Consider the following 23611-nt stretch of genomic DNA (forward strand, 5'->3'; position numbering starts at 1 on the left):
GCCGCGCTAAGTCAACACGATCAACTCTTGCTTGCATGTTCAGCAGCCTCAAGTATCCGGCGCCTCCTCCCGATCTTTGACCGCCTGCCTCGCCTTCCTCCAATCCTGGCCACCATCCTTGTTGAAAGTCGACTGCAGCGCCTCCTCCAGCACCTCCATTCCCTTCTCCACCTCCGCATCCTCAATGATCAGCGGCGGCACGAATCGCAACACGTCTGTTCCGGCATTGATGATCAACAGCCCTCTCTCCCTCGCAGCTTGAATGACAGGAGCAACGGCGGAGTTGAGCTGCATGCCGATGATGAGACCTCGGCCGCGAATCTCCTTCACCACGCCTTCGGGCAAGCGATGTGCGATCTCACGCAGGCCCTTCTCGAACTGCTTGCCTTGGTGCTGGACATGCGTTTGGAGCTCCGGGTCGGCGAGGCGGGTGACGAGGTAGTGCGAGATGCGGCATGCGAGCGGGTTGCCGCCAAATGTCGTCCCGTGGTCGCCGGGAACGATTTTGCTTGCGACTTCGTCCGTTACGAGCGTTGCGCCGATTGGATAGCCGTTCCCTAGTGCTTTTGCGGTGGTGAGGACGTCGGGATGGATGTCGCGGTTCCCGTGCTCCGCGTGAGCCCAGAGCCATCCCGTCCGCGATAGGCCGCATTGGATCTCGTCGAAGATGAGGAGTGCTCCGACTTCCCGCGTGCGTTTGCGCAGTGCTTCCAGCCATTCCACGTTCGCGGCGTTGACACCGCCTTCGCCCTGGATGGGCTCAACAATGACTCCGCACGTCTTTTCCGTCACCACCTCGTTGATGGACTGCATATCGTTGTAATTCCCCTGCACGAACCCCGGAATCATCGGCGAAAAAGGCTTCTGATACTTGGGGTTCCACGTCGCCGACAACGCACCCATGGAGCGCCCATGAAACGCATTGTTGTAACTCACAATCTCCACCTTCCCTCCCTCCTCCCCTCCCACCATCTTCCCATACTTCCTCGCAAACTTGATCGCCGCCTCATTCGCCTCGGTGCCGGAATTGCACAAAAACACCCGCGCCACATCCTTCATGCCTCCGGAAGCCCGCGTCTTCTCCACGAGCAACTCACTCAACGCCCCCTGCCACGGGGTATGGTACAAATTCGAGCAGTGCACGAGCGTCTGGCCCTGCTGTGCGAGGATAGCGGACATGCCTGGATCGCAGTGGCCGAGGGCATTGACGGCTATGCCGGCGGTCCAGTCGAGGTAGCGGCGGTTCTCGACGTCCCAGAGGTAGCAGCCCTCGCCTTTTTGGAACATGGGCGCGGGTTTGACGTAGGTGGGGACGATGTAGGGGGATTGGGAGGAGATGAGGCGCGCGGTTTGGGAGTCGGAGGCGGGGTCGGGGGTGGGGAGGGTGGTTTCTTTCTGTTGTCTTTGTTAGTTGCATTGCCAGGGATTGCAGAGGTGATGCAGTGTGTACCTCGATTGCTTCTCTCGTCTCTCGCGGGAGACTCGATGCAGAGGCTAGACATCGTCTCTTGGTTTGATGGAGGATGCAGGTCTGCTGGCGCAGAGCAGCGCCGATGCGCCTACTGCATGGACGAAGAGACATCTCGAGGGATCTCGGAAGACAAGAACGAAGACCGAGAAGGACTGGAATGTATGAATCCAGGAAATGTGCGAATGGATGGGAGATATGACTGATGGGCATTGAGTTTCGTCATACCTTATCGGGCCTTCCCCAAAATTTCTAATGGCTTGAGTCAAGAATTACTTAATCACTGCCCCGGCCTTCAGCCTTGCCCGAACTGCGATATTCAAGAACACGGGACGGTTAGGCAAACAGAGATTGCTCATAGTGTGATAGGCAGGGAGTGAGTTGGAGTTACACAAAATACATTATGCTCAGCTTTGCAGGCCATCCGACCCCTAGCCAAGTCGATAATCTATAAACCCATTCGCATAAATCTATGCGCAGCAAAAAAAAAGCATCACCATGATAGTCGCCGCCAGCGCCAATCGCTAAAGATCGCAGCAAAAAAATCAAAATCAGAGCGAGTTCAAAACATCGGACTCACGATCCAGAATCGATCTGGTCGACGACGTTCTTTGCCGTCCACGCATCCCACGCCTTGCACGTCAAATCCCTCTCTCCCGCCGGAATGGTCAGCAACTCCGGCTGGCTCATGACGTTGATATACCAGCCGCCGCTCAAATGCCACGCAACGTGGCAATGCAGCGGCCAAATGCCCGGGTTGTTCGCTTCAAACTGAATCGCAATGAAGCCGAGCGGCGGCACAATCTGCACGTCGCGGCGCAGCGGGTTCGTCGGGTTGACGGTGCTGCCGTCCCACGGCGCGCCGACACCGCCGACGTTGAGCACGTAGAAGTTGTGCCCGTGCATGTGGATGGGGTGGGGGAAGGGGGTGGCGTTGGTGATGTTGAGCACGACCGACGTGTTGGAGGCGAAGTTGTAGAGGTTGTACTGCGGGTCGGAGGGGAAGGAGGTTTGGCCGTCGGCGGCGTCGTAGAGCAGCGGGTTGTTGTAGTCTGCGCGGTAGGTCTGGCCGTTGATTTCCCATTCCCAGGAGCCGGTATCGTTGACGGTCATGGTGAGGACGAGGTCTTGGTAGAAGGGCTGCGTGCTGGGCGGGATGACGTATTCCGGTTGCGTGATGTCGATGGGCGCGTTGTTGCAGCTGGTGCTCTTGACGGTGGTGGTGGACACGGGCTCGAGGGTGGTGTCGGCGTCTTCGTAGTAGACTTCGGCGAAGATGGGGAATTCGTTGATTCCGGGTGGCGCAAGGCCGCCGCATGTTGCGGCATTGAGGAGCTCGGAGCGCATCCAGAAGGAGGAGGTGGAGGATGCGTCGGCGGTGATGAGCACGTCTGCGCGCTGGCTGATGCCGAGCATGATCGAATCGGTGGTGTATGGCTGCACGGGAACGTAGTCGAGGGCAATGACTGTCATGGTGTGTCCATCGATGGAAAATCTTTGGAAGCCTGTCGAGTCGTTAGTATTACCGCCAACATGTTACGCACTCGGAGATTGACTTACCATCAGCACCAACATTCATCAACCGCAGCCGATGCGTCTTCCCGCTCTGGAAGCGAAACTGCGACCTCTGCGCGTCATCAACGCAAGACCATTGCAGCGTGGAAGGGTAGTTGCTCGCAAGCCAGTTCGAATCGTTGAAGCTCTGTCCATACGAAGGCTTGGAGCAGTCGAAGCGTCCACGACCGTTGATCAGTCCGCTATCGCTGTACGTCGGGTACTCGGACATGTTCATCGTCATGACATTTTGCACAATGCTGAAGTACGGGATGTGGTTCCAGTCGCTGACGATCACCGGGCCGACATCGATGTCGTAATCGAGCTGCGTCGGGCCGTACGTGATCATGGCGCCATAGACGCCGGCGGTGTACTGCGCGCTGTAGTGTGCGTGGTACATGCTCGAGCCGAACTGGTCGGCGCGGAACCTGTACGTGTACGTTTCGCCAGGCGCAATCGGGCACTGGCTGACGCCCGGGACGCCATCTTGCCATTGTGTGCCGGCTTGTAGGAGACCGTGCCAGTGGAGGGACGTGCCTTCTTCCGGCGCCTGGATGTTGTTCGTCACGGTCACTTCGACCCAGTCGCCCCAATTCGCTTGGATGAGGGGGCCGGGGAATTGGCCGTTGATGAGGAACATGTCGCGCGCGACGCCATCGGGGGAGAGGACGGCGCGGGAAATGGAGAAGTAGTAGTGGCGGGTGACGTTGGTGTTGGGAATGGTGTCAACAGCCAGAGCGTCGCAGGTGGCAGGTGTGCAGTTGCCCCATGGGGCCGCAGTGTAGGAATCTCCAGACGGCGTGTCGATCCATTTCGGGAAGGTTCTTTGATTGAGAGTGCCAAGTACTGAGTTGCCCACTTGGGCGGAGTTATTGAGAGGGTTTGGTAGCATTGTGGCTGCAGGGCTCGCTGATGACGGCCACTGGATCCATAGCGACTCTGGTAGGTATGACGATACTGGCGTGTACGTTGGGAGAGATGTGGGCGCGGCTGCAAAGTCCTCTGCTACCGAGCTGGGCGTCCACCAAGTGGTGGTCGCTGATGATGTGGGCGAGGCTTGCCATGTCGAGGGTGTGCTTGTGGGAGTCCAGACTGCGGTGGTGCTCGGTTGCCACGAGGCTTCTCTTCGAAAGATGTTGCTACCGACTGTGCCTCCGATTCCCAGCGCGCTCAATAGCAGAAACGACTGCATGACTGCGCTGTGTTGTTCGGTAGAAGCAGGGGAGACGAGGGGCGAGGGGGATAGACGAAGGTGTTCGCAGCGCAACAAACGTCGCTGCAGGTGCGTCGGAAGGTAGAGAGGTGCGGTTGCGTGGCGAAAGGAGGAAAGATGGCGACCGCTTGGGCAGGACAGCCACCTCGCGGTTTATATGAATTTGCTCCTAGCCACTGCCCAGCCTCACCATGCCTTTCTAACGCGCGCTGAAACAAAGAGGAGGTCGTGCGAGGCAGTAGTCAAACATTGGCGCAAGGCTGGGCCGGCGAGGCTGGGGCCCCAGCCACCGCCTCCCCCAGCGCGAAATGGCGGAAAGGCGCGGTTTTGCGGGGTATTTTCGCCCGAGACACGGGGTACTCACTGTCACTCCCACATTCGAGTGAACGCCTGCTCGCTTGGCCGTAAAATTGTTGCGCCTTTGTTTATTCGGTGGTTGAAAGGGGGATGGCAAGCGGCTTGGGGGGCACTTCGCGTAGGAGGATTTTGTGGGGAGGCCCAGCCACGAGCCGCCCGGCTGCTCCCGACACTCCACACTCCATGGGGAATTCACGTCACCTTGACATCCGAGCCGCGACTCCGGGCAGTTGATGACGGACAACGGTTATGCGGGTCGCAGGCTGCTTGCATGATACTATATTTGTCGACAAGAAGCATCCGACCGGGCTGGCTACGACTCGGCCCGGGGAAACGGTGCTGCGGGGCTTGCTATGATGATGGCTAGACTTCGACATCATCGCTGATAATATAAAGATGATCCCGAATGATCGAAGTGCATAGGCGGCAGCAGTGAAGATGAGGTAATATGACATTGACAAAGGGGTATCTCGAGTCCATATGCGCCAGATACTCGCAAGTTGCGCTGGCCCATACTCCACGCTAGAAAGACGAAGCCCTTCCAATTCAGTATAAAGCAACTCCCAAGCCCATTGGCATCACTCATGACCCGGCAGACGTATTACTGCGGCCGGAAGTATAATCAGAAGACTGCAAGGTACTGCTCGCAGGTCTGCCATCTTCCTTGGAAATAGAATGATGCACCATCTTAATCTCATCATCAATATCGTCTTCCGCAAAGGTGGGCTGCTTCTTCGAGTAGAATAAGCCGGGATGTGTGATGGGCGTGGGCTCCTTCGAATCCATAGCTGCGGGATTGCGTTCGCTCAACATCTCCGCGAACGTCATGTCGCCGCTTTCCTTCATCCGTTCTTCCGTGCCGTCCTCCATCATCCAATCGTCGATGCCGGCTTGGCTGGCTTTGGGTGACTTCACCGCGGACGGCCCGGTGTCGTCGAAGCCCGTTTTCCGAGACCGGGTCTTTGAGTATCCGATGAGTTTTCTCAGACCGGGGATCTTGATCCAAAGAGTGAAGACGAACGGGAGGTTGGCTACGAGTAGCGCTGTGGAGGATTCTCGGGTGTACCAATATGTCCAAAGGGAGCCGAAGGGATCTGAAAAGGAGTACACTTTGTTCAAAATCGCGGCGAGAATGGTGAACAGGCCGAGACTGAAGACGAAGATCAAGGGAATCTTCTTTTGCCACGGGAGTCGCATGCGCAGGAAGATGGGGAGCACGATGAGTATCATGGCCACGTCGGAGCTCAGGTTGAAGCAGGCGTTGGTGATGAGATGGTTCGTCGCCGCATCGCATTGACTCGAGTCGGTCGGAACCGCCCAGTATTCGTGAAAGGGCTGGCACCAGACGCCAAAGTACAGAATGTCCATGACGACAAAGGTGATGACGACATAGGCGCCGAGGATTTTGATGAGGATGTTTTCGCGGTGCACGGAGGTGAGGCGCAGGTAGAGGAGGACGAGGCAGCCCTTGACGAGCCAGACGGTCGCGCACTGGCATTGTTCCACCACTAGGATCAACTTGCTTCCATACTCTCGCTGTGCTCTATCGTGCGGGGTGATTGTGTTGATGTTGAAGCCGGGCGGCAGGAGGTTGGAGTTGGTGTAGCGGACGATGTTGATCGTGGAGATGAGGGTGGTGTAGAAGCAGAGGGCGAGGAGCATGAGGTAGTCATCGGCCTGGAACTTGCGAAAGGAGCCGAGGGTCATTCGCCGTGAGGCACTGGAATGCGGGCATCTGTGTTAGCCATGCAACTCGGGAGGTTGGAGAACTTCATCCCTTACAATCGGCTTATGGCCACCACCATCACCACCGACCACCATATCCACGACTCCACGAGTAGCTTCACCATCGCTATCGGCTGGGGATGTCGGCGTGTGTGGCTGGACTAGCTATGGCCTCCTTATGCATCTCGCTGGCGGCGCGGATGCCGGGGATGTCGATGGGCGTGAATCGAGGGAGGGAGAGGGGCGCGGAGAGGGGCGCAGGCGGGTGCGAGAAGCAAGTCATCTAGGCCATGGGGAGGGAAACTATAAATCGAGAGTAGTGTAGGATTGCACCCCGTGCAAAGCCAAAAGTGTTCGAGGCCGTTGCGGACAGGTGCGGTAACGATAAGCCAATAAGCCACGCCACGCGCGATTCGGCGAAGATTCAATGGAAGCTTTTCCACCGCGTGGGGTCTAGCGTGGCACGTGGTGAGGGCAGTTGCGACTATCGATCATCAGGTTCTTGCAGAGCAAATACCGTGTTCACGCCATGCATGGGGTAGCCTTCAATAACGCATCGCCGCGGCAGGTTACCTCAGTACTCGATCACGTGGTCGAGTCAGAGGGTGCCGCGGCACAGACTCGATGAAGCTTCGGATCGACAAGATCTTCAGCTTATGTGACTCGGCGACGCCGCCGTGGTGGGACCGGCAGAGAGTATGATATCTGACGGCGGAGCACTGCGATTAAATCGATGGTCATGCTATCAATGACACCACCAGCTCATCATCTGCCCAGCTCCACCACAACGACATCATTACACCGCGCTCAAGGACGATGGCAGTGGCTTGAGATCATCGCTTTCGTAACTCTTCCGGATGGACGCAGCCCAGGCCGAATGCGGCGCGCCGCTCGCAGCCGCCAGTGTCGGTGCGGTCTCCGTGTGCTGCGAGTTTAGGATTAGCAAATGCTTCTGTCTCAATTGAGGGTGATCTCGAAGCAGCCCAACAAGTTCTCCCTAGAAATTCTTACCGTCGCAGTGATGGGCCCGGTGCTGCCAAGTGTATCAGTCACCTTCTTCAACCCCGTGGCAATGTCGACGAGCTGCAGCGTGCGGTTGAAAATGGCGAGGGCCGCTTGAGCTGTAGTCACCATCCTCGTCAGCCTTTTGCCGTCATCTCAAACATACGCTGTTAAGACTCACGCTGGTAGTAAGGCACCTCATGCCCTGACTCGTACACCCGCGTGAATGAGAAGTTGCCATACTCCCTCACCTCGCCATACTGCGTGCCACCATACATCAACGGCGCGTATCCCGCCTTCCTGAACTGCGCGGCGTGCGTGTAGTTGAGGCCAAGGCTGACCGCCTGTCCGCCAAACCAGTTGCAGATGTAGTCTGCGTCGCCGTAGTAGAGCGAGACGCGCACGCCCGCGTCGAGGATGGCTTCGAGGTCCGCGAGGAAGTTGGGGTAGATGAAGTCGCCGGTCGATTGGAAGAGGAGACCGATGTCGTCGTTGGACTCGGTGTAATTCACGCTAACGCCAATGGCGTCTTGCACGTAGGCTTGATTGAGGTATTCAACGAAGAAGTCCGGGGGCGTGGCGTCGTTGGAGGGGTGGCGGATCTGTTGGTGCGAGATCAGAATCGATCGAGCAATCGTCTTCAGGTTCTACTTACATCGTACGCGCCACGTCCAGAGTAGATGTAGTACGGCGTCTCAACGTTGTCACGGCATGAGTCTTGCGCTTCCGAACAGACTGTGTCAATCTCCGGATACTTGAGCGCCTGCTGCGTAATGACCTGTCCCGCGCTGACGTTGAGCACACCTCCTGGAGCGGCTTGCGCGGCGGCCAGAATACACCCTTCGATCTGCGCCAGACATCCGTTCGGCCAGTAGGCGGCGAACTTGGCAAAGTTGTACACGGTGTCATTGTAGCACTTGATGCCGTATGTATTGTTCACTGCGAATTCCGGATACCAGGGCGCCTGGATGTATTCGGAGATGATGCCGTTTCCAATGCCGAGAGTGTTGAAGTTGAGTGGGTAGCCCGGCATCGAGCCATTCTGAATCGCTGCGTTTTGTTGGCGGAAGTAGTTGAAGAATGCTGGAGTTGCAGGGTTAGCAAGTGTTGTGATCTCTCTTCAAGGGTGTCGGGTAGAACATGTCTAGTGCCAAGACCAATTGCGCGAGGCTGCCACCAGGTGGATTCTGTGCCACGCATCGACCGCTACAATTAATTTTGAGGCAGCTGAACCAGTTCTCCCTCAGATTAACTCGCCTGGCCCGTAATGCCCCCCGTAAGACTCGGTCCAGAGGTTGAATTCCTTCGATTGTCCAATGACTGCACCCAATTTCTCATACCCGGAGAGGAAACCCTGCAGTACGTGCCATGCTGCGATGGCGGCCATGTCTGTCGTTGACACGTTGCCCACGTTATCGGGGTCGAGAATGGGGAATGTGCCTTCGGGGAACATCTTGCTGGACGAGCCGTTCAGGAAGATCCCGGCGTAGTTGTTGCCCTGCGAGCCATTGGCGATTTCTTGGTAGGAGAAGCCGGTTCCCACGGGCTGCGAGATGTACAGCATGTTGGACACGTCGTTCCAGGAGTATGGGTTCAGGGTGGTGTTGAGGGTTGGTGTCACGCGACATGGTCCATTCTCTTGGAAGAGGCCGATCAACGAGTCCGAGCCGGGGCCGCCGTTTAGCCAGATGGTCAGAGGGTCGTTGGCAGGACTCGAGCGTGATTCGAAGAACCTGTACAGACCGTTATGTCAATCTTGTCTTCCAACGTCGACTTGCATCGAGCGCTTACCAGAAGAACGTATGTATAGTAGGGCTTAAACTGATATATCCCGAGAAACTTTTGACACCCGGCGTTGTTTCACAGATACCAGCATCACCCGGCAGCTTGTAGCTGATCTTAACACCCGTGGGGGTAGTGAAGGTGCTCACATTCGTGGCCGGCTTCGGGAGATAGGCGCGTTTGGCATGCTTTGCCCATTTCGGGTCAATGTAATGGAACTTGTTTCCACCCAGGAGAGCAGAAACGAGAGGATTGCAAGACAGCAGGAGAGTGGCTGTCGCAAGAATACTGTTGAACAACATGCTGGGCAAGGAGAGCAGGATATCGGCTTGTCAATGCAGGGAGAGGGTGCCAATGAACGACGACGACCTACCTTTAAAAGAGCTCACGCGAGCGGATGGGAGGCTCAAGGTTGCACCCACGATCGACGTCGTAGCATCTTCGAGCATCCACCTCGAAAGGCAAAAGGCTACAGGATTGAGATTCACCATCGCTCACTGGCTCGACGTCGTACCTGCCCGCGCCAAGTGGCGGCGGCGAAAAGAGCTCGCGGGACAGGTCGTCCTCGTAAACGCGGCCGAAGGTTGCAGTGGAGCTCCGAGCTGCGATCGATTGGTGATGGCGGTCAGGTACAAATCAACCCGCGAGCCTCGGGCCTGCCTGTTTGAGCAGTCGTGCACGCATCCTGTGCGGGGGGTGGGATTGAAAATCGCCGCTAGCGCTCCGATGTTCCCGCCATTATCATCATGAGGTGAGGGCCAGCTTCCCCGGTGGCGTGAGCGATAAGACTGGAGGGGAAAGTCAAACCGTGTCCTTCGGAAGGGATGTGCGAATGGCTTTTGGAGAGAAGTCAAGCTTCTGAGGTGGCGTCTGTCGGCAGCTTGGGAGGTGTTCATTGCACTGTACGCTACTGCAAGCCGAGCTTTTGCGTCGAGAAGGACACAAGTATTCAGCATTGTATCGCATTGGGCGACAGTGGAACATCCCGTGTCGCTTGTTAAGCCAGGATTGTGTCGAGGGCCAAGTAGAGAGTGGAGATGGAGACTTTCGCTAGCCTTGCGGGTCAGATTGAATCTCATGATGTCACGTCGTTATCGCCGTGGCAGCGCCAATGGGCCCATCTCGCCGGCGATGGCGTGTATGGGCGATCTGGGCCATCTACTCCATTGGAAAAGCGATCTTGGTGAGGTATCCGAGATACGGCAAGGCAGGACATCGAACTCTCAAGCTTACTGCCACCAATCAATCGACGATCAACGGAAGGATCGAAGTTCAAGGACAGAAGGGCAAATACGTATAACTGCTCTCTGAGGCTCACGACGCGAGTTCATCTGCAAAGCATGCTTCGCTTCGTCTTGGTCAGCCTGGCCGTCGTATTAGATGACACCAAGTCAACGCAGCTGAAGCGAACCATCTCGGCGCACGCGACGCTGCTCTCTATCTCGATTGTCCATACCCCCGGTCCACCATGACATATTCATCTCTTCCATTATAGGCATGTGCTTGAGCCGTCTCCCTCATATCGTCCACAATCGAATCTGCTCGGTTCGCTCCGGCCTGCTGTCTCTTGCTAGCACTCGGAGGTCTCCCGTCCGGGTACGCAGGCCTATGCGTGAGAGGTGAGGTCTGCTTCGCCGCAGTAGTGGAGGTCGCAGCGCCGGCATCAGCTTGTCGAGCCGGCGAGCTGCCCCTCGACACTTTCCGCAGCCTGTCCTCTGTCTCGCGCAGTCTGGCTTCCAGTGCCTCGAGCTCGGATTGCCCTGAGCTCACACTCGCCTTTCTGTATAGCGGGCATTCGTCGTCAGTCTGTTGTCGCGGAGCGTCGGTCCTGGCACTCACTTCTCCTCCACGGTTTGCGACAGGGTAGCGATGCCGTGACTGAGGCCGAACATGGAGTCGAGGTCAGTGGCGAAATTTTGGACAACGGAGCTGATTTCTCATAAGTGTTGCATCCTTCTGCCGTGGTGTCAGGTCGAAGGCACATACGAGTCAGCCTGGGCTGTGCTGTCCTCCCTTCTTCCCCCTCTTGCGTCCATGGCTATGCAAGACGAAGCGCAACTGTCAAAGGTTCGCGCAATTGAGGAGAGGAATTGACGAGTGTGAGTAGTGGCTCTGCCACAGCAATGGGAGTGTTTTGTGCGGCAAAGGGATTGTACGGAGATGCTGTCTTTTCAGGGATGGTTGGCCATGGAGTAGGGAGCAACGGCTGAGACGACATTTGGTTGATGATGCAGCAAGGGTCCAAGCTGCGGTTGCTGGGCGTGCATGTCTGTGCAGGCGCGGGGATCTGCAAGGGGTTGAACGGATGCATAAGCGATTTTCGAGCCTCTCGACTGCAAGACCACGATGTTGACGCTTCGAGATGAATGTTCAGATGTCTCGAGTAGAATAAATTGTGAGCTCCGCAAGGCTAGGGCCAGATATTGCAACGACGGTAGTCCCATTCCGGACTTCATCGCGGCAAAAGGGCGACCCCTGGAAAGACGAGCCGAGCGCGGCCAAAATGCCTGGCCGTCCCACCACTTTTGGCCGCCGCCCCTTCCCTCCGCCGACCGCTGCGGTCGCAATTCCGACACCTCAAACGGCGAGAGAAAAAGCTGGCAGCAAACGTGGACGCGGAGGAAACAATCCATCCAAACCCCACCCGCCGCATCAGCAAAACTCACGTGCCCTGCTGCCGCACCCCCAACCGCTCCCCCCCGACATGCCCTACTAATCATCCCGTGTCCCGTCCCGCCCGTTCGATCATGAAAACTCGCGCTCGACCTGGCTCCCATCCATCCTCCCTCTCCTCTGCCGCCCGGCCGGCGTCCGAGGGAAGCAAGCACGCCCCAAGCCTCCCCCGGCTTCATGAGTCTTCCCACCGCCTACACCCCCCTCGAGACTCTTCTGCTCTTCCAAGCCCTTCGCTTTGAAGGCGTCAATTCCCACGCCGTCTTCAATCGCATCTCCGACCAGCTCAAAAGCCTGCCCGTCGTTCGCGAGCACCCGCACTACGACCCCGGCCGACTGAGCCCCGATGCTCTACGCGCATTATATTTGTGGTTGCTGAAAGAGGAGGTCAGGAAAGACCTTGATCGCCAGTGGGAGCGCGAGAAGGCGTTGCAGAATGGAGATGCCTCGTCCAATTCGAGGAAGCGCAAGGCTGCCACTCCCACCCTGCCCACTGTGCACGATGCCAGCCAGCATGCCCATCTCATCCCTCAGCTCGTCACGAGATTGTATGTGAGATATCGGGAGCATGCCGTCCGGGAGATTCGAGAGCATGAGACGCGCTACGAGGCTTTGGTCCGCGACATCGAGGACATTGAAGCCGGAAAATGGGACGAGAGACTGTCCAAGCTTGAATCGGGTTCGCAAACGCCAACTCCGGTACTGTTGGACGAGTCGCGTTCACAACGCGACAATGGCGTAGATGTAGCGGAGAGAGACGGTTCTCCAGAAGGGAAAGCTCTCAATCCAAGCAAGATTGATGCCTTGATCAACCATGCCACCCCGGAACCGCCAAACGGGGTTGGTGAGCACCGGAGAAACTCGTCCAACACCGCACTTCCGCCTCTTTCGCAGATGGCGCCGGAGTCGGTGGTTTCGGGACCACCACCCGCCCACCAACACGCATACAACCATGCTCCGTCAGCACATCAAGCGGCGTACATGCCTTCTCATGGCCACCCGATCCCTGGTGTTGTGAATAGCCCGAATGTCCAGCAATCGCTGTCCCGACCTTCGTCCTCTCCTCGGCCTGTACTACCGCCTCCTACTGCGATGACACTGCAACCTCATTCCCCCGCGCACCACTCCCCGAATCTGGCTAACCAGCCACCGTACCATCAACAATATCCCGCGCAACCTCAGCACCAAGGCCCGAATCAACCACCGTACGCGTACCCACCAGGCCATCCACCTAATCAGCCACCCCCACTCACCGGCGCCTATCAACATTCGCCGTATCCAGACCAGAGACAGCCATACCCAACTGCTCAGCAGCCACAAGTGCCTCCTGGATACCCGAATTACGGTGCAAACTATCCACACCAGCCATACCCACCAGCAACACAGGATTCCAGAATGCTTGCCATGCAACAGCAGCATCCGCACAGTCCAGCGCATCATGCTCCTGGCCATGCTGGAGGCTACCCTGCCTACGCACCCCATCCCGCAACCGCGCCATCCACGGCATCCAAGCCTCCCAGAGCAGACAACTCACGCATGGTCTCGGATATAATCGCAGCCCTTGCCACCCCACCCAGACAGCAGCAACGCAAGGCGGTGTGGAAAAGCGAGAAGCGTCTGCCCCCCATCACTGGAGGGACGCCGGTGCCACGGCCTGAGATCGAGCCTCTTAGCCCACTGACTAGTCGTACCGAGCCAACGGGTCGTGCAACACGGTCCACGCGAAATCGGCCAAGTACCTTCTCCGAGCAACCGGAGGAGACCGACGGCCTGTCGGTGCCCGCTCGCTCACGTGCAAGACGCAAGCGAGAGCGTAGTCCGCTTTCAGTGGTGTCTTCGACCGCCGACGAATCGGCCCGTATGACGCGTAGCCAATCTGTTAGCACGACTGCGGGCGCATTGCCTCCTTCGGATGACCGTCCTGGCAGCAGAGGCAACGTCAAGGCCGAACCATCAACACCGGCGGCATTTGTCGAGGACACCCCGGACACCACGCAAGAACCGGCGTCTGTCGGGCGCATGACTCGTAAACGACGAGGAACCTTGCAGTCGCATCAACCTCCTACAAAACGAAAGCGCCACGAATCGTCTTTTGGCATTCCCGAGCATGTAGAAGACTACGACGATCTCGGAACACCGCCTCCGCGCTCCAACACCGTCATCGCGACACGCAACTTCCATAAGCTCTCTGCGACGCTCATGAACGACATCAACAGCCACAAGCACGCTTCCTACTTTGCCAATCCCGTGCGTGACCGCGATGCTCCGGGCTACAGCGAGATTATCAAGCAGCCGCAGAACCTCAAGGGCATTCGCGCAGCCATCAGCGCCGGCACGCGAGCCATTGCCGCCGCCGCCACGGCTGGAGAGTCGCCTTCTGTCGCCGAGACGCCTGGGAGGAACACTTACCCTGCTACGGGCGAGGCGACATTGGAACTCGAACGCAGCGAAGACGTTGAGCCGCCCAAGGCGATTGTCAACGCGGGGCAGTTGGAGAAGGAGGTGATGCGGATGTTTGCAAATGCGGTCATGTTCAATCCCGGGCAGGATGGGCTGGTGGGCTTCACGAGGGAGATGATGGAGGATGTCGAGGCGAAGATTCGGGAGTGGAGGGGCGAGGCTGGGGGCAATGGTGGTGGAGGGGAAGAGGAGGAGGTGGAGGAGGAGAGTGGGAAGGGGAAGAGGAGGAGGATGGCTTAGTCTGTTCTTGAACGTTTTGGCGTGGAGCGAGGATTGAATTTTGCGGATGCTGGTTGGCTGGGGTGATGCGTGGAAGACGCTGCCGTGTATCAAAATTGCTTGTATTGTTTAGTGAGAGAATGGAAACTTGAGTGAGTGTGTCCATCACATCTCTGCACTGCATTCGGTAGTAGTGCTTGTACTACTGTATACGGCCAAGGTGGGGCACGTGGCTGAGAGCTTTTGCTTGGCTTTCTCGACTGACGACACCTCCACTTCATCTTTGGCCCTCCTCCCCATCGCCCTTCCACCTTCTCATCCTCCCTGCGACCATCTCCAATTTCCCCTCCAAGCCACGCCCTACTCGAGGAAGCACCGACTTGCCGTCCTGCTGGTATCCAAGAAAGAGAAAAGACTGCAGCGACAATGGCGGGCGACAAGGAAGCCGGGCACCGGCCCATGTCCATCAAGCCGCGCATACGGTACAACACCATTGGCGGCGTCAATGGGCCTTTGGTCATCCTGGAGAATGTACGTCTTTCCCATGCATGGTGAGGAGTAGAGGTGTTGTGAAGATACGGTTACTGACGGGTGGTTGGGATGTCTGCAGGTGAAATTCCCGCGCTTCAATGAGATTGTCTCTTTGACTCTTCCCGATGGCTCGGAGAGGAGTGGACAGGTGTTGGAGGCGAGAGGTGAGTCTTGCCGTTGTTTCATTTGCTGGTCGTCTGGGTTGTGTATGCTGATGGAGATGTATGGCAGGAAACCGAGCTGTTGTGCAAGTGTTCGAAGGCACTTCTGGCATCGACGTCAAGAAGGTCGGTCTCAACTCCACAACCTCGTAGCCTGTAATCATATTGACCTCCCCCTCCAGACACGAGTCGAGTTCACGGGCCACAACCTCAAACTCGGCGTGAGCGAGGACATGCTGGGCCGCGTGTTCGACGGCAGCGGTCGCCCCATCGACAAAGGCCCGAAAGTGCTCGCCGAAGACTACCTCGACATCAACGGCTCCCCCATCAACCCCTACGCCCGCGAGTACCCCGAGGAGATGATCTCCACCGGAATCTCCGCCATCGACACCATGAACTCCATTGCTCGTGGCCAGAAGATCCCCATCTTCTCCGCTGCCGGTTTGCCGCACAACGAAATTGCAGCGCAGATTTGTCGGCAGGCTGGATTGGTGCAGGATAAGCAGCAGAATAAGGGCACGCATGACAACCATGAGGAGAACTTCAGCATTGTCTTTGGTGCCATGGGTGTGAATTTGGAGACGAGCCGTTTCTTCACTCGTGATTTCGAGGAGAATGGTAGTATGGAGCGGGTCACCCTGTTCTTGAACTTGGCCAATGATCCGACGTGAGTATCTTCGTCAAGGATCAATGAATTATTGAGCGTTGCTAACATGCCACCTCCAGCATCGAGCGCATCATCACTCCTCGTCTGGCCCTCACCACCGCCGAATACTACGCTTACCAACTGGAGAAGCACGTGCTGGTCATCATGTCCGATCTATCCTCCTACTGCGACGCCCTTCGAGAAGTCTCTGCCGCGCGAGAGGAGGTGCCGGGTCGTCGAGGGTACCCTGGTTACATGTACACCGATTTGTCCACCATTTACGAGCGAGCGGGCCGTGTGGTGGGCAGGAACGGCTCCATCACCCAAATCCCCATCCTGACCATGCCCAACGACGGTGAGCCAAATCCATCCAGTGCCAAACATGAGGCCATCTACTAACTCCATCTTCGCAGACATCACCCACCCCATCCCCGATCTTACAGGCTACATCACCGAAGGCCAAATCTTCGTCGACCGCCAACTGCACAACAAAGGCGTCTACCCACCCATCAACGTCCTCCCCTCCCTCTCTCGCCTGATGAAATCCGCCATCGGCGAAGGCCACACGCGCAAAGACCACTCGGACGTGTCGAACCAGCTGTACGCCAAGTACGCCATCGGCAAAGACGCGGCCTCCATGAAGGCCGTGGTGGGCGAGGAGGCGCTGTCGAGCGAGGACAAGCTGTCCCTCGAGTTTTTGGAGAAGTTTGAGCGGACGTATATCAACCAGGGCGCGTACGAGAAGCGGAGTATTTTCGACGGCCTCGATATGGCGTGGGAGTTGTTGCGCATTTACCCCAAGGAGCTGCTCAATCGCATTCCGAAGAAGGTGTTGGATGAGTTTTATCAGAGGCAGGGGAAGAAGTCGGCGGCGGGGGGAAACAAGGATACGAGGGATAATGGGGAAGAGGGCAAGCAGCAGAATGGCGAGCAGGATGGGAAGAAGAAGCAGCAGCAGCAGGATGGAGACGGGAGTTCGTCGGGGCAGAAGAAGGATGATGCGGGGGATTTGATTGATACGAGTGCATGAGTTGGCCTTTTTTGTATACATCGGTCGGTCTCTCTGATTCTGAGTTGCGGGATGTGTATAGAGAATATTTCATTTCATTTGCTTGCTTTTGAGCTTATGGCTGGCTCGTAACCTCATCATGCATCGTGTCATGTCAAGGATCACGTTAGAATCTCTCCTCCCCCATGCCTGCCAACACGGCCAGACCGTCCCATAATTCCTGCCACGCTGTTTTGCGCCCAGAGGCGACGGACTCGGCCTTTCCTTTGCGCGTAATCGTAAACGTATCGTCGTTCTCTTCGTCGTCGTCGTCGGATGAGGTGGTGATTGCGCAGTCGATGGCTTCGATGTGCGTGATTTCTTCTGCTCCCTCTGCTGCGCCTTCTGCATCTTCTTGGATGAGAATGACTTCTTCCCCTTCGCTTTCGGTCGGTAGGGTGATCTCGGCAGCTCCGACCTCCTTGATCTCCGCGTCATCCAACGTAGGAGGCTGATGGCTGCCCTCGACACGCCGGACGGTGATGCTGGCCACTTTGCCCTTCCCGTCCTCCTGCTTGACAGTCTCAAGCTGCCATTCTTCGCCCTCTCCCCCTGCTGAGCTGTTGACTCCTTCGCCAAACGCGTTTTCCCTCCTCTTCGCCATTCTAGCTCCCACTCCCTCCCAATCTTTGCTCCACTTGCCCATTTCTTCTGCGATTCGCATTCTCTTCACGCGTTGGATGTCCTCTCTCAGCTCGGGCGCGTACGTCTCCAGCCTCGCCGCTCCGACGTCCATAGCTTCGACTTCCCTCTCCAGCGCCTTGAACTGCAGCTGCAAGAAGAGTAGTTCCGAGTTGTTGGCCTCGAGGTCCGACTGTAGAGCTTCTCTCTCCGCACGCAAGATAGCGAGTTCGTGGTCACGTGCCTCCAGCTCGACTAGGTGCGTTTCATGCAAGGTTTTCGTTTCCGCGAGGCGTTGACGCAGCTGTTCATTGGCTTTTGTGACTGACTCGAGGACGCGTTGAGATTCGAGGAGGATAAAGTCTGCCTCGGCCTGCTTCTGTGCAGGGGTCACGGTGTGATGATGGTGATGTCCACTGCCATTCCGTTCCTGCTCCTCCTCCTCGTCATCGTCCTCCATGAACAACCCCGAATCCTCCATCTCCGGCGGCATGCGCGTCTGCGAGTGCAGCGCGTTCAGCTGGTTCTCGATCTCGTGCACTTTGCGCTCCACAATGTCGAGCGTCTGGCGTTCGGATTCGTGTTCGCCGTGGATGAGCTGGGTTTGCAGGCTGTTGAGGCGCACGAGCAGTTGCCGCTTTTCGGGCGAGGGGACGGTGAGGTGGTTGCTGTTGTCGTCGGGGCCGGGGCTGCGGCCGTCGTCAGTGAAGTAGTCGCTGAAGGGAGAGTCGCGGAGGCGCTTTGAGTCTGATGGTTGGGCTTTGGCGGGGGTGATGGGGGCATTGGTAGGGTAGTGGGCGGGTGCGTTTGTCGCCATTTCGGTGAATGTGCGCAGTTTCGACGGTGGTGCGAGAAGGGAAGATTGTGGGTGGACGGGTCTAGACGCGGTTGTGCGCGTTGCGCATGCTCTTGTGATCGTGGCGGGGAGAGGGAGCAAGGCAAGTTGAGAAGGTGAAGGTGATGTAAAAGAAGAAGAGAAGGTGAGGTTGCACAAGAGAAGGTGAAGTGGGATAGACTGCCCCGCCTCGTGACTTTGACCAGGCCAGGATACAGTAGAAGAGTGGCAGGCGGGCAGGGCTGCATTCCAAGATCGCACCTGCCTTGGTTGGACACAAATTGGCGTGGCTGATGACGAACCTTTGACGCTAGGCGCCATGCTCGCGTGCAGCTTCCCCTGCTGTGGCTGTCCAGTGGCTAGTGCGCTAGGCCGGATTGGGGGCACTTCGAGCTTTCCAAAATTCCGAGACATGCGGCGTGACACACTGCGCTGCATTTCTTACATTGTCGAGTTTTGTGTTGATCCATCTTTGCAATGCTCCGCCTAGAGACTGATGTGTGCTAATTTCATCTTCCTGTCCTCTCCTAGACCGGTTCCCTGACCATACAAGCATCTCGCGAGATGGCGGCCAACGTTCGTCTCATCACACCCCTCGTGAGCACCACCATTGAGTTGACGTGGACTGACCTCATCTCGTAGATAAACGTGCAGCCGTCGCTAGACGAGATCCATACACTACTAGAACGATCAAAGAAGCTGTCGAAGCCTCCCAACCTCTTCCCAGTCTGCGCCTCGATCTCCTCCGAGTTCCTGACTCCCTCCGCCATCTACCTCAAGATCGCCGCCAGCTCCAACAGCAACTTCTCTTTCCTCTTCGAGTCCGCCGCAACCTCCGAGACGATTGGTCGATACAGCTTTATTGGCGCTTCTCCCCGCAAAGTCCTCCTCTCCGGCCCCAAACATGGCCTCGAGGCCGATCCACTTCCTCGCCTCAATGCCGAACTATCCGAATACCGTGTCGCCCAGGTGCCGTCTCTACGCCTTCCACCTCTCACAGGCGGAGCGATCGGGTACGTGGGCTACGACTGCGTCAAGTACTTCGAGCCCAAGACCAAGAGAGAGTTAAAAGACATTGTCGAGGTGCCCGAGAGTCTCTTTATGCTCTGCGACACCGTGGTGGCCGTGGATCATTTCTTCCAAAAGGTCACCGTCATCGCATACCTTCACCTCCCCGACATCAATTTGCCGAAGTCGAATCTGGAGCAGGCATACACCGCCGCCCGTCAAACCATTGCCGACCTCCTCCGTATTCTCAAAACCCCCGGCATTCCCCTCCCTCCACAACCCCCAATTCAGCTCCAACAAGAATACACCTCCAACATCGGCCGCAACGGCTACGAAGCGCACGTCACGCGACTGAAAAAGCACATCGTCGCCGGCGACATCATCCAAGCCGTGCCATCGCAGCGCATCGCGCGCCCCACCACCCTCCACCCCTTCAACATCTACCGTCACCTCCGCACCGTCAACCCCTCCCCCTACCTCTTCTACCTCGACTGCCAGCACTTCCAAATCGTCGGCGCAAGCCCCGAAGTCCTCGTGAAAGAAGAAGCAGGCCGCATCATCAACCATCCCATAGCAGGAACCATCCGCCGCGGCGGCACACCAGAGGAAGACGCCGCCCTAGCCGCCACACTCCGCCAGAGCCTCAAAGACCGCGCCGAGCACGTCATGCTCGTCGACCTGGCGCGCAACGACGTCAACCGCGTCTGCGACCCGCGCTCCACCCGCGTCGACAAGCTCATGGTCGTGCAGAAGTTCTCCCACGTGCAGCACCTCGTGTCCGAAGTCAGCGGCATTCTCCGCCCGGGCAAGACGCGCTTCGATGCTTTTCGCTCCATCTTCCCCGCTGGAACGGTGTCTGGTGCGCCCAAGGTGAAGGCGATGGAACTCATTGCTGAGCTGGAAGGCGAGACGAGAGGCATTTACGCCGGCGCCGTCGGGTATTTCGGATACGATTCTGTGGACGTCACTTCAGGCGAGGAGAAAGAAGGTGCCATGGACACGTGCATTGCGCTGCGCACGATGCTCATCAAGGGCGGGACGGCGTTTTTGCAGGCGGGCGGCGGGATTGTGTTTGATTCGGATGAGGGCGAGGAGTATGAGGAGACGCTGAACAAGCTGGCGGCGAATATGCGGTGCATTGAGCAGGCGGAGGTGTTGCATTGGGAGGAGCAGCAGGCTGGGGGCGCGGCGGCGAAGGTTAGCGTTAAGGATGAAGGGGCTTGGAGGGAGACTAATGGGGCGACGGCTAAGGTTGATCTTGTTGGTTGATAGAGAGAAATGAGAGAATGTTGTCCGTTTCATAGACTCCTCCTATTGGAGAGCAGCTAGTATGTCCCCATGTAGGGATGAGAAGCTGCCACCCTTCAATCGCTGAAGAACCATTCCTGCATACCGCATACCTTCCCCCACCTCAGATATTTCATCTCGTCATCGGCCTGTCCGAACTTAGAACAGTGACGCTCTGGACTGAGAAACGAACGCACAGGATGTAATGAGTCTCTTCCCGTCGCGATTCGGCCCCGGTATTACACCATTTTTGCACTCAGTCTTCCTCACTCTCCGGCTCGGACTCTTCAGCACACAAACCATCCAGGCGGTCTACCCCTCCCTCATCACCTCCGGCGTGACTTCCATTATTGTTTGCCGGGTTGCGCTTCGGACCCTGTCGATAGTGAGTACACCACGTGGAAAGACGGGGGAGACGGGAACCTCTCACCTTGTTCGGTTTGGCGAATCCGGAGGGCCGGGAGGTGGATGCGGCCGCGGATTTCGAAGAACTCTTGTAGCCGTTGGGGTTGAAGCCGCCTGGCAAGCCGTTGCTTCGACTACTGTTGAAGGTGGCTGGAGCGGAAGGGGCGCCGACCAGGACTCCGCCGGTAGAAGTGCCACTGGCCCAGTGGGTGCTCGTGTTCGTTCCGTAGTCGGAGCCTGCGCTATTCGAAAGTGCCACTCCACCGGCTTGGTTGTCCGAGACGCTCATGGCGCTGAGACCACTGGCGAGGGTGCCTGTTCCAGCATTGGTGCTCCCACCGCCGCCGCCCACGTTGTCTTCGTCTTCGCCCCCTTCGTCATCATGGCCTGAGTTGTTGTCATGGTCGGAGGCCATATCTTCGTCCACGCACGGCACACATCCTGAGCGGCTGGAGTCAGTAGTGATACCAATAGCCAGGATGATGTTCCGACCGGTCAACATACTGCGATCGTCCTCTGGAAAGAGATCAGCTTGTCAGTTTGATGTCAAGAGCACCAATTCATCTAAGTTTGACTCACTGTTGCGCTCCTGCCTGGAGAATCTGGTCTTGGCCATCCACTTGTTACCTGCGCCGTCGTCAGTAGGTACTCCCAGTGCCGCTTCAAGACGTTAAGCTTACAGCCATTGCACTTGTATTCGTCGCCGCCACCGTTTCTGCACCAGGTGCACGGCACAATCGCATCTTCGGCCGGATCAAAGCTCCTGTCGTCGGACATCCTGGCCTCAATCTGATCAATGCTCTTCTGGGAGAAAGCACCTTTGTTCTTCTTGACTAAGAGTCACCGTCAATATCATGGCTTATCAGGTTCGAGGGCCTCCGCTGGCTCACCATTGCACCAAGCACACCTGATACTGCTCTGGGTGTCAGTCTCCGTGCGAGGCATTTGGGAGCGCGAAGAAGGAGCAGCACTCACTCCATGCCCTCAGGAACGGTGATCTTGCGGGCGTAGTGATGCCCACCCATGTTGCCGTTGGACCACTTGCCTCTGGCCATGATGACGTTGGTCGCTGTTCGGTGGCTTCGAGATGCTGCAGATGAGGCTTCCGGCCTTGAGCACGGTGTTCGTGGATGGAAGGATGAAGGATGAAAGGAGAAGTGAGGGAACACAAGTGAAGAGAAGAGAAGTGTGGAAGAAGAGAAAGGTTGTGTGTGGCAAAGTCGAAGTAAAAAGGGGAAATGGTCAATACTCACATGCGTTGAGACAACTGAATGAAACATGGAAGCAGCAGGCAGCCGGAACCTGCCGCATGACGCGAAGGGAACGATATGAGGAAGGAGCGACCTGCACTCGTTTGTCGCAGTGCACGTGCTCTGAAACCAAGCTACAAGTGAAGAGAAAGCAAGGAAGACTGGAGTGAAGAGATTTATACACAGCAGTTATGCAAGCACCAAACCAACACACACACCAAAGGAGTACGTACGCACTCAAATTGGCGGCCCGCCATCCAAATCGATGCGGGCCAATCCAGTCCATCCCCAAACACCAGAAGACAGATTCGCTAGGAGCAAGGGGTTGGTGTGCATGATGGATATGCGGTCGAGGTCGAAGGAAGGGTGTCGTTGGTTGGGAGGTAGGTAGGTAGTATTACAGACTCAGGTTCAGGTAGCCGAAGGTTGTTTTTGTGATGATGTGCGACATTTAAGCCGTCTCCTCCTTCAAGAAGGTGATCAGGTCGTTCCTGTCCTTGGCCTTCTTGAGCCCGCCAAACGCCATCTTGGTGCCGGGGATGTACTTCTTGGGGTTCTCGAGGTACTCGAACTGTAGCGTACACGTTAGCCGGCTGGGTCCTCTTCTCTTCCTCATGCTGCACGCCACGTACCAGAGTATCCTCCTGCCATACGATAGCCTTTTGCTTGTTCGCATCGGTGTAGGAGAAGCCCTCGACGGAGCCGGTGTGGCGGCCGAACAGCCCGTGGAGGTTGGGGCCGATCTTGTTGCCCTCGGACTCCTTGAGGTTGTGGCATTGTGCGCATCGGGTCTTGAAGAGGTTGGCGCCCTTCTTGGTGTCGCCTGTCACAGGTGAGGTCAGCTGGGAGTTCGAAGATGGCTGGTGTGGCGATTGGATGTGAGGGGCCGGATGCGGCGGAGAAGGCTTTGGAAGTCGCTCGCATGATCATCCGGAGCTTGTCGCGGTGTTGCAGAGCGAGGATATGCCATGGCACCTCCCCGACCAGCATCCGCCACGGGGGTTCATGGGATAAAAGAAAGCATACCCTCTGAGAAGCCATCGCCGCCCTTCTTCTTGTCGCCGCCCTTGGCCATTGTGAAGTGATGTGTGGAGGGATGGGAATATGGGTGTAGCGGTGGTGTTGCGAGAGTGAGGAAGGAGAGTCGATACAAGCTGGTCGTGTGTAGGATTAGGATGATGTAAAAGAGAAAAAAGTGGCAGTTTGGAACGGCGCCAGCTTCGTTGCCGCCAACTCGCCCCAAACCGGCCAATGATGCGTCCCGGAATGGTCCGCCGTTTCCCAGCGGCGCACGGGGCGAGGCGTCGGGTAATGTCGGCGTCAACGATTTCCTTGACGCCACATACCTCCTGCGCCCATCTGCGCA

The 23611-nt window shown here is 57.2% G+C and overlaps 12 protein-coding genes across 12 annotated transcripts; 3 read left to right on the forward strand and 9 right to left on the reverse strand.

Moving 5' to 3' along the window:
• Positions 1-48: 48 nt before the first annotated feature.
• On the reverse strand, positions 49-1582 carry BDY17DRAFT_319153 (acetylornithine aminotransferase; the record flags this gene model as incomplete). Its single annotated transcript, XM_033736248.1, has 2 exons — positions 49-1395; positions 1451-1582. 2 exons carry the CDS (start codon positions 1580-1582, stop codon positions 49-51), a joined length of 1479 nt encoding a protein of 492 aa, XP_033585703.1.
• A 462-nt stretch (positions 1583-2044) lies between these two features.
• Positions 2045-3662, reverse strand: BDY17DRAFT_258021 (laccase III; the record flags this gene model as incomplete). The annotated part of the gene is made up of 2 exons (XM_033731738.1): positions 2045-2973; positions 3029-3662. 2 exons carry the CDS (start codon positions 3660-3662, stop codon positions 2045-2047), a joined length of 1563 nt encoding a protein of 520 aa, XP_033585704.1.
• Positions 3663-5552: 1890 nt separating this feature from the next.
• On the reverse strand, positions 5553-6442 carry BDY17DRAFT_231359 (uncharacterized protein; the record flags this gene model as incomplete). Its single annotated transcript, XM_033730219.1, has 2 exons — positions 5553-6312; positions 6375-6442. Coding segments are annotated over 2 exons (828 nt in total), but the record flags the coding sequence as incomplete, so codon positions are not given.
• An 832-nt stretch (positions 6443-7274) lies between these two features.
• Positions 7275-9403, reverse strand: BDY17DRAFT_257767 (Alpha/Beta hydrolase protein; the record flags this gene model as incomplete). The annotated part of the gene is made up of 5 exons (XM_033731714.1): positions 7275-7438; positions 7501-7921; positions 7975-8437; positions 8573-9052; positions 9111-9403. 5 exons carry the CDS (start codon positions 9401-9403, stop codon positions 7275-7277), a joined length of 1821 nt encoding a protein of 606 aa, XP_033585706.1.
• Positions 9404-9519: 116 nt separating this feature from the next.
• On the reverse strand, positions 9520-10105 carry BDY17DRAFT_50087 (uncharacterized protein). Its single transcript, XM_033738454.1, has one exon. It carries the CDS (start codon positions 10055-10057, stop codon positions 9596-9598), a length of 462 nt encoding a protein of 153 aa, XP_033585707.1. The 5' UTR covers positions 10058-10105; the 3' UTR covers positions 9520-9595.
• Positions 10106-10252: 147 nt separating this feature from the next.
• On the reverse strand, positions 10253-11523 carry BDY17DRAFT_305039 (uncharacterized protein). Its single transcript, XM_033734807.1, has 3 exons — positions 11088-11523; positions 10941-11030; positions 10253-10881 (listed from the first exon to the last, which is right to left on the reverse strand). The coding sequence occupies exons 1-3, from the start codon at positions 11135-11137 to the stop codon at positions 10539-10541; spliced, it is 483 nt and encodes a 160-aa protein (XP_033585708.1). The 5' UTR covers positions 11138-11523; the 3' UTR covers positions 10253-10538.
• Positions 11524-13793: 2270 nt separating this feature from the next.
• On the forward strand, positions 13794-14474 carry BDY17DRAFT_258091 (Bromodomain-containing protein; the record flags this gene model as incomplete). Its single annotated transcript, XM_033731744.1, has 1 exon — positions 13794-14474. The coding sequence occupies one exon, from the start codon at positions 13794-13796 to the stop codon at positions 14472-14474; it is 681 nt and encodes a 226-aa protein (XP_033585709.1).
• Positions 14475-14879: 405 nt separating this feature from the next.
• Positions 14880-16821, forward strand: BDY17DRAFT_319157 (P-loop containing nucleoside triphosphate hydrolase protein; the record flags this gene model as incomplete). Its single annotated transcript, XM_033736249.1, has 6 exons — positions 14880-14984; positions 15064-15148; positions 15216-15271; positions 15328-15812; positions 15872-16146; positions 16205-16821. 6 exons carry the CDS (start codon positions 14880-14882, stop codon positions 16819-16821), a joined length of 1623 nt encoding a protein of 540 aa, XP_033585710.1.
• A 145-nt stretch (positions 16822-16966) lies between these two features.
• BDY17DRAFT_327929 (uncharacterized protein) lies at positions 16967-18277 on the reverse strand (the record flags this gene model as incomplete). Its single annotated transcript, XM_033737761.1, has 1 exon — positions 16967-18277. The coding sequence occupies one exon, from the start codon at positions 18275-18277 to the stop codon at positions 16967-16969; it is 1311 nt and encodes a 436-aa protein (XP_033585711.1).
• Positions 18278-18725: 448 nt separating this feature from the next.
• Positions 18726-20593, forward strand: BDY17DRAFT_305045 (ADC synthase). Its single transcript, XM_033734808.1, has 2 exons — positions 18726-18871; positions 18938-20593. The coding sequence occupies exons 1-2, from the start codon at positions 18860-18862 to the stop codon at positions 20570-20572; spliced, it is 1647 nt and encodes a 548-aa protein (XP_033585712.1). The 5' UTR covers positions 18726-18859; the 3' UTR covers positions 20573-20593.
• Positions 20594-22342, reverse strand: BDY17DRAFT_305048 (uncharacterized protein). Its single transcript, XM_033734809.1, has 7 exons — positions 21971-22342; positions 21886-21908; positions 21676-21828; positions 21575-21622; positions 21500-21511; positions 21021-21436; positions 20594-20966 (listed from the first exon to the last, which is right to left on the reverse strand). Exons 1-7 carry the CDS (start codon positions 22273-22275, stop codon positions 20847-20849), a joined length of 1077 nt encoding a protein of 358 aa, XP_033585713.1. The 5' UTR covers positions 22276-22342; the 3' UTR covers positions 20594-20846.
• On the reverse strand, positions 22343-23479 carry BDY17DRAFT_305052 (cytochrome c). The gene is made up of 3 exons (XM_033734810.1): positions 23272-23479; positions 22878-23068; positions 22343-22816 (listed from the first exon to the last, which is right to left on the reverse strand). Exons 1-3 carry the CDS (start codon positions 23318-23320, stop codon positions 22697-22699), a joined length of 360 nt encoding a protein of 119 aa, XP_033585714.1. The 5' UTR covers positions 23321-23479; the 3' UTR covers positions 22343-22696.
• Positions 23480-23611: the final 132 nt, after the last annotated feature.

This window comes from Neohortaea acidophila (genome assembly GCF_010093505.1).
Source record: "Neohortaea acidophila strain CBS 113389 unplaced genomic scaffold BDY17scaffold_12, whole genome shotgun sequence".
NCBI classification, from domain to species: Eukaryota; Fungi; Ascomycota; class Dothideomycetes; order Mycosphaerellales; family Teratosphaeriaceae; genus Neohortaea; species Neohortaea acidophila.

What these genes read in the sequence shown, in the direction of transcription:
- BDY17DRAFT_50087 (XM_033738454.1), bottom strand. Translation starts at nt 10,057, where the DNA reads ATGCTGAATACTTGTGTCCTTCTCGACGCAAAAGCTCGGCTTGCAGTA.
- BDY17DRAFT_305039 (XM_033734807.1), bottom strand. Translation starts at nt 11,137, where the DNA reads ATGGACGCAAGAGGGGGAAGAAGGGAGGACAGCACAGCCCAGGCTGAC. An exon ending in AGCACAGCCCAGGCTGACTC is followed by an intron (nt 11,031 to 11,087) that starts GTATGTGCCTTC and finishes ATGAGAAATCAG; the next exon opens with CTCCGTTGTCCAAAATTTCG. An exon ending in TCGCAAACCGTGGAGGAGAA is followed by an intron (nt 10,882 to 10,940) that starts GTGAGTGCCAGG and finishes CCCGCTATACAG; the next exon opens with AAAGGCGAGTGTGAGCTCAG.
- BDY17DRAFT_305048 (XM_033734809.1), bottom strand. Translation starts at nt 22,275, where the DNA reads ATGTTTCATTCAGTTGTCTCAACGCATGTGAGTATTGACCATTTCCCC. An exon ending in CAGGTGTGCTTGGTGCAATG is followed by an intron (nt 21,829 to 21,885) that starts GTGAGCCAGCGG and finishes GGTGACTCTTAG; the next exon opens with TCAAGAAGAACAAAGGTGCT. An exon ending in GATTCGCCAAACCGAACAAG is followed by an intron (nt 20,967 to 21,020) that starts GTGAGAGGTTCC and finishes CACTATCGACAG; the next exon opens with GGTCCGAAGCGCAACCCGGC.
- BDY17DRAFT_305052 (XM_033734810.1), bottom strand. Translation starts at nt 23,320, where the DNA reads ATGGCCAAGGGCGGCGACAAGAAGAAGGGCGGCGATGGCTTCTCAGAG. An exon ending in CGGCGATGGCTTCTCAGAGG is followed by an intron (nt 23,069 to 23,271) that starts GTATGCTTTCTT and finishes CACCTGTGACAG; the next exon opens with GCGACACCAAGAAGGGCGCC. An exon ending in TATGGCAGGAGGATACTCTG is followed by an intron (nt 22,817 to 22,877) that starts GTACGTGGCGTG and finishes TGTACGCTACAG; the next exon opens with TTCGAGTACCTCGAGAACCC.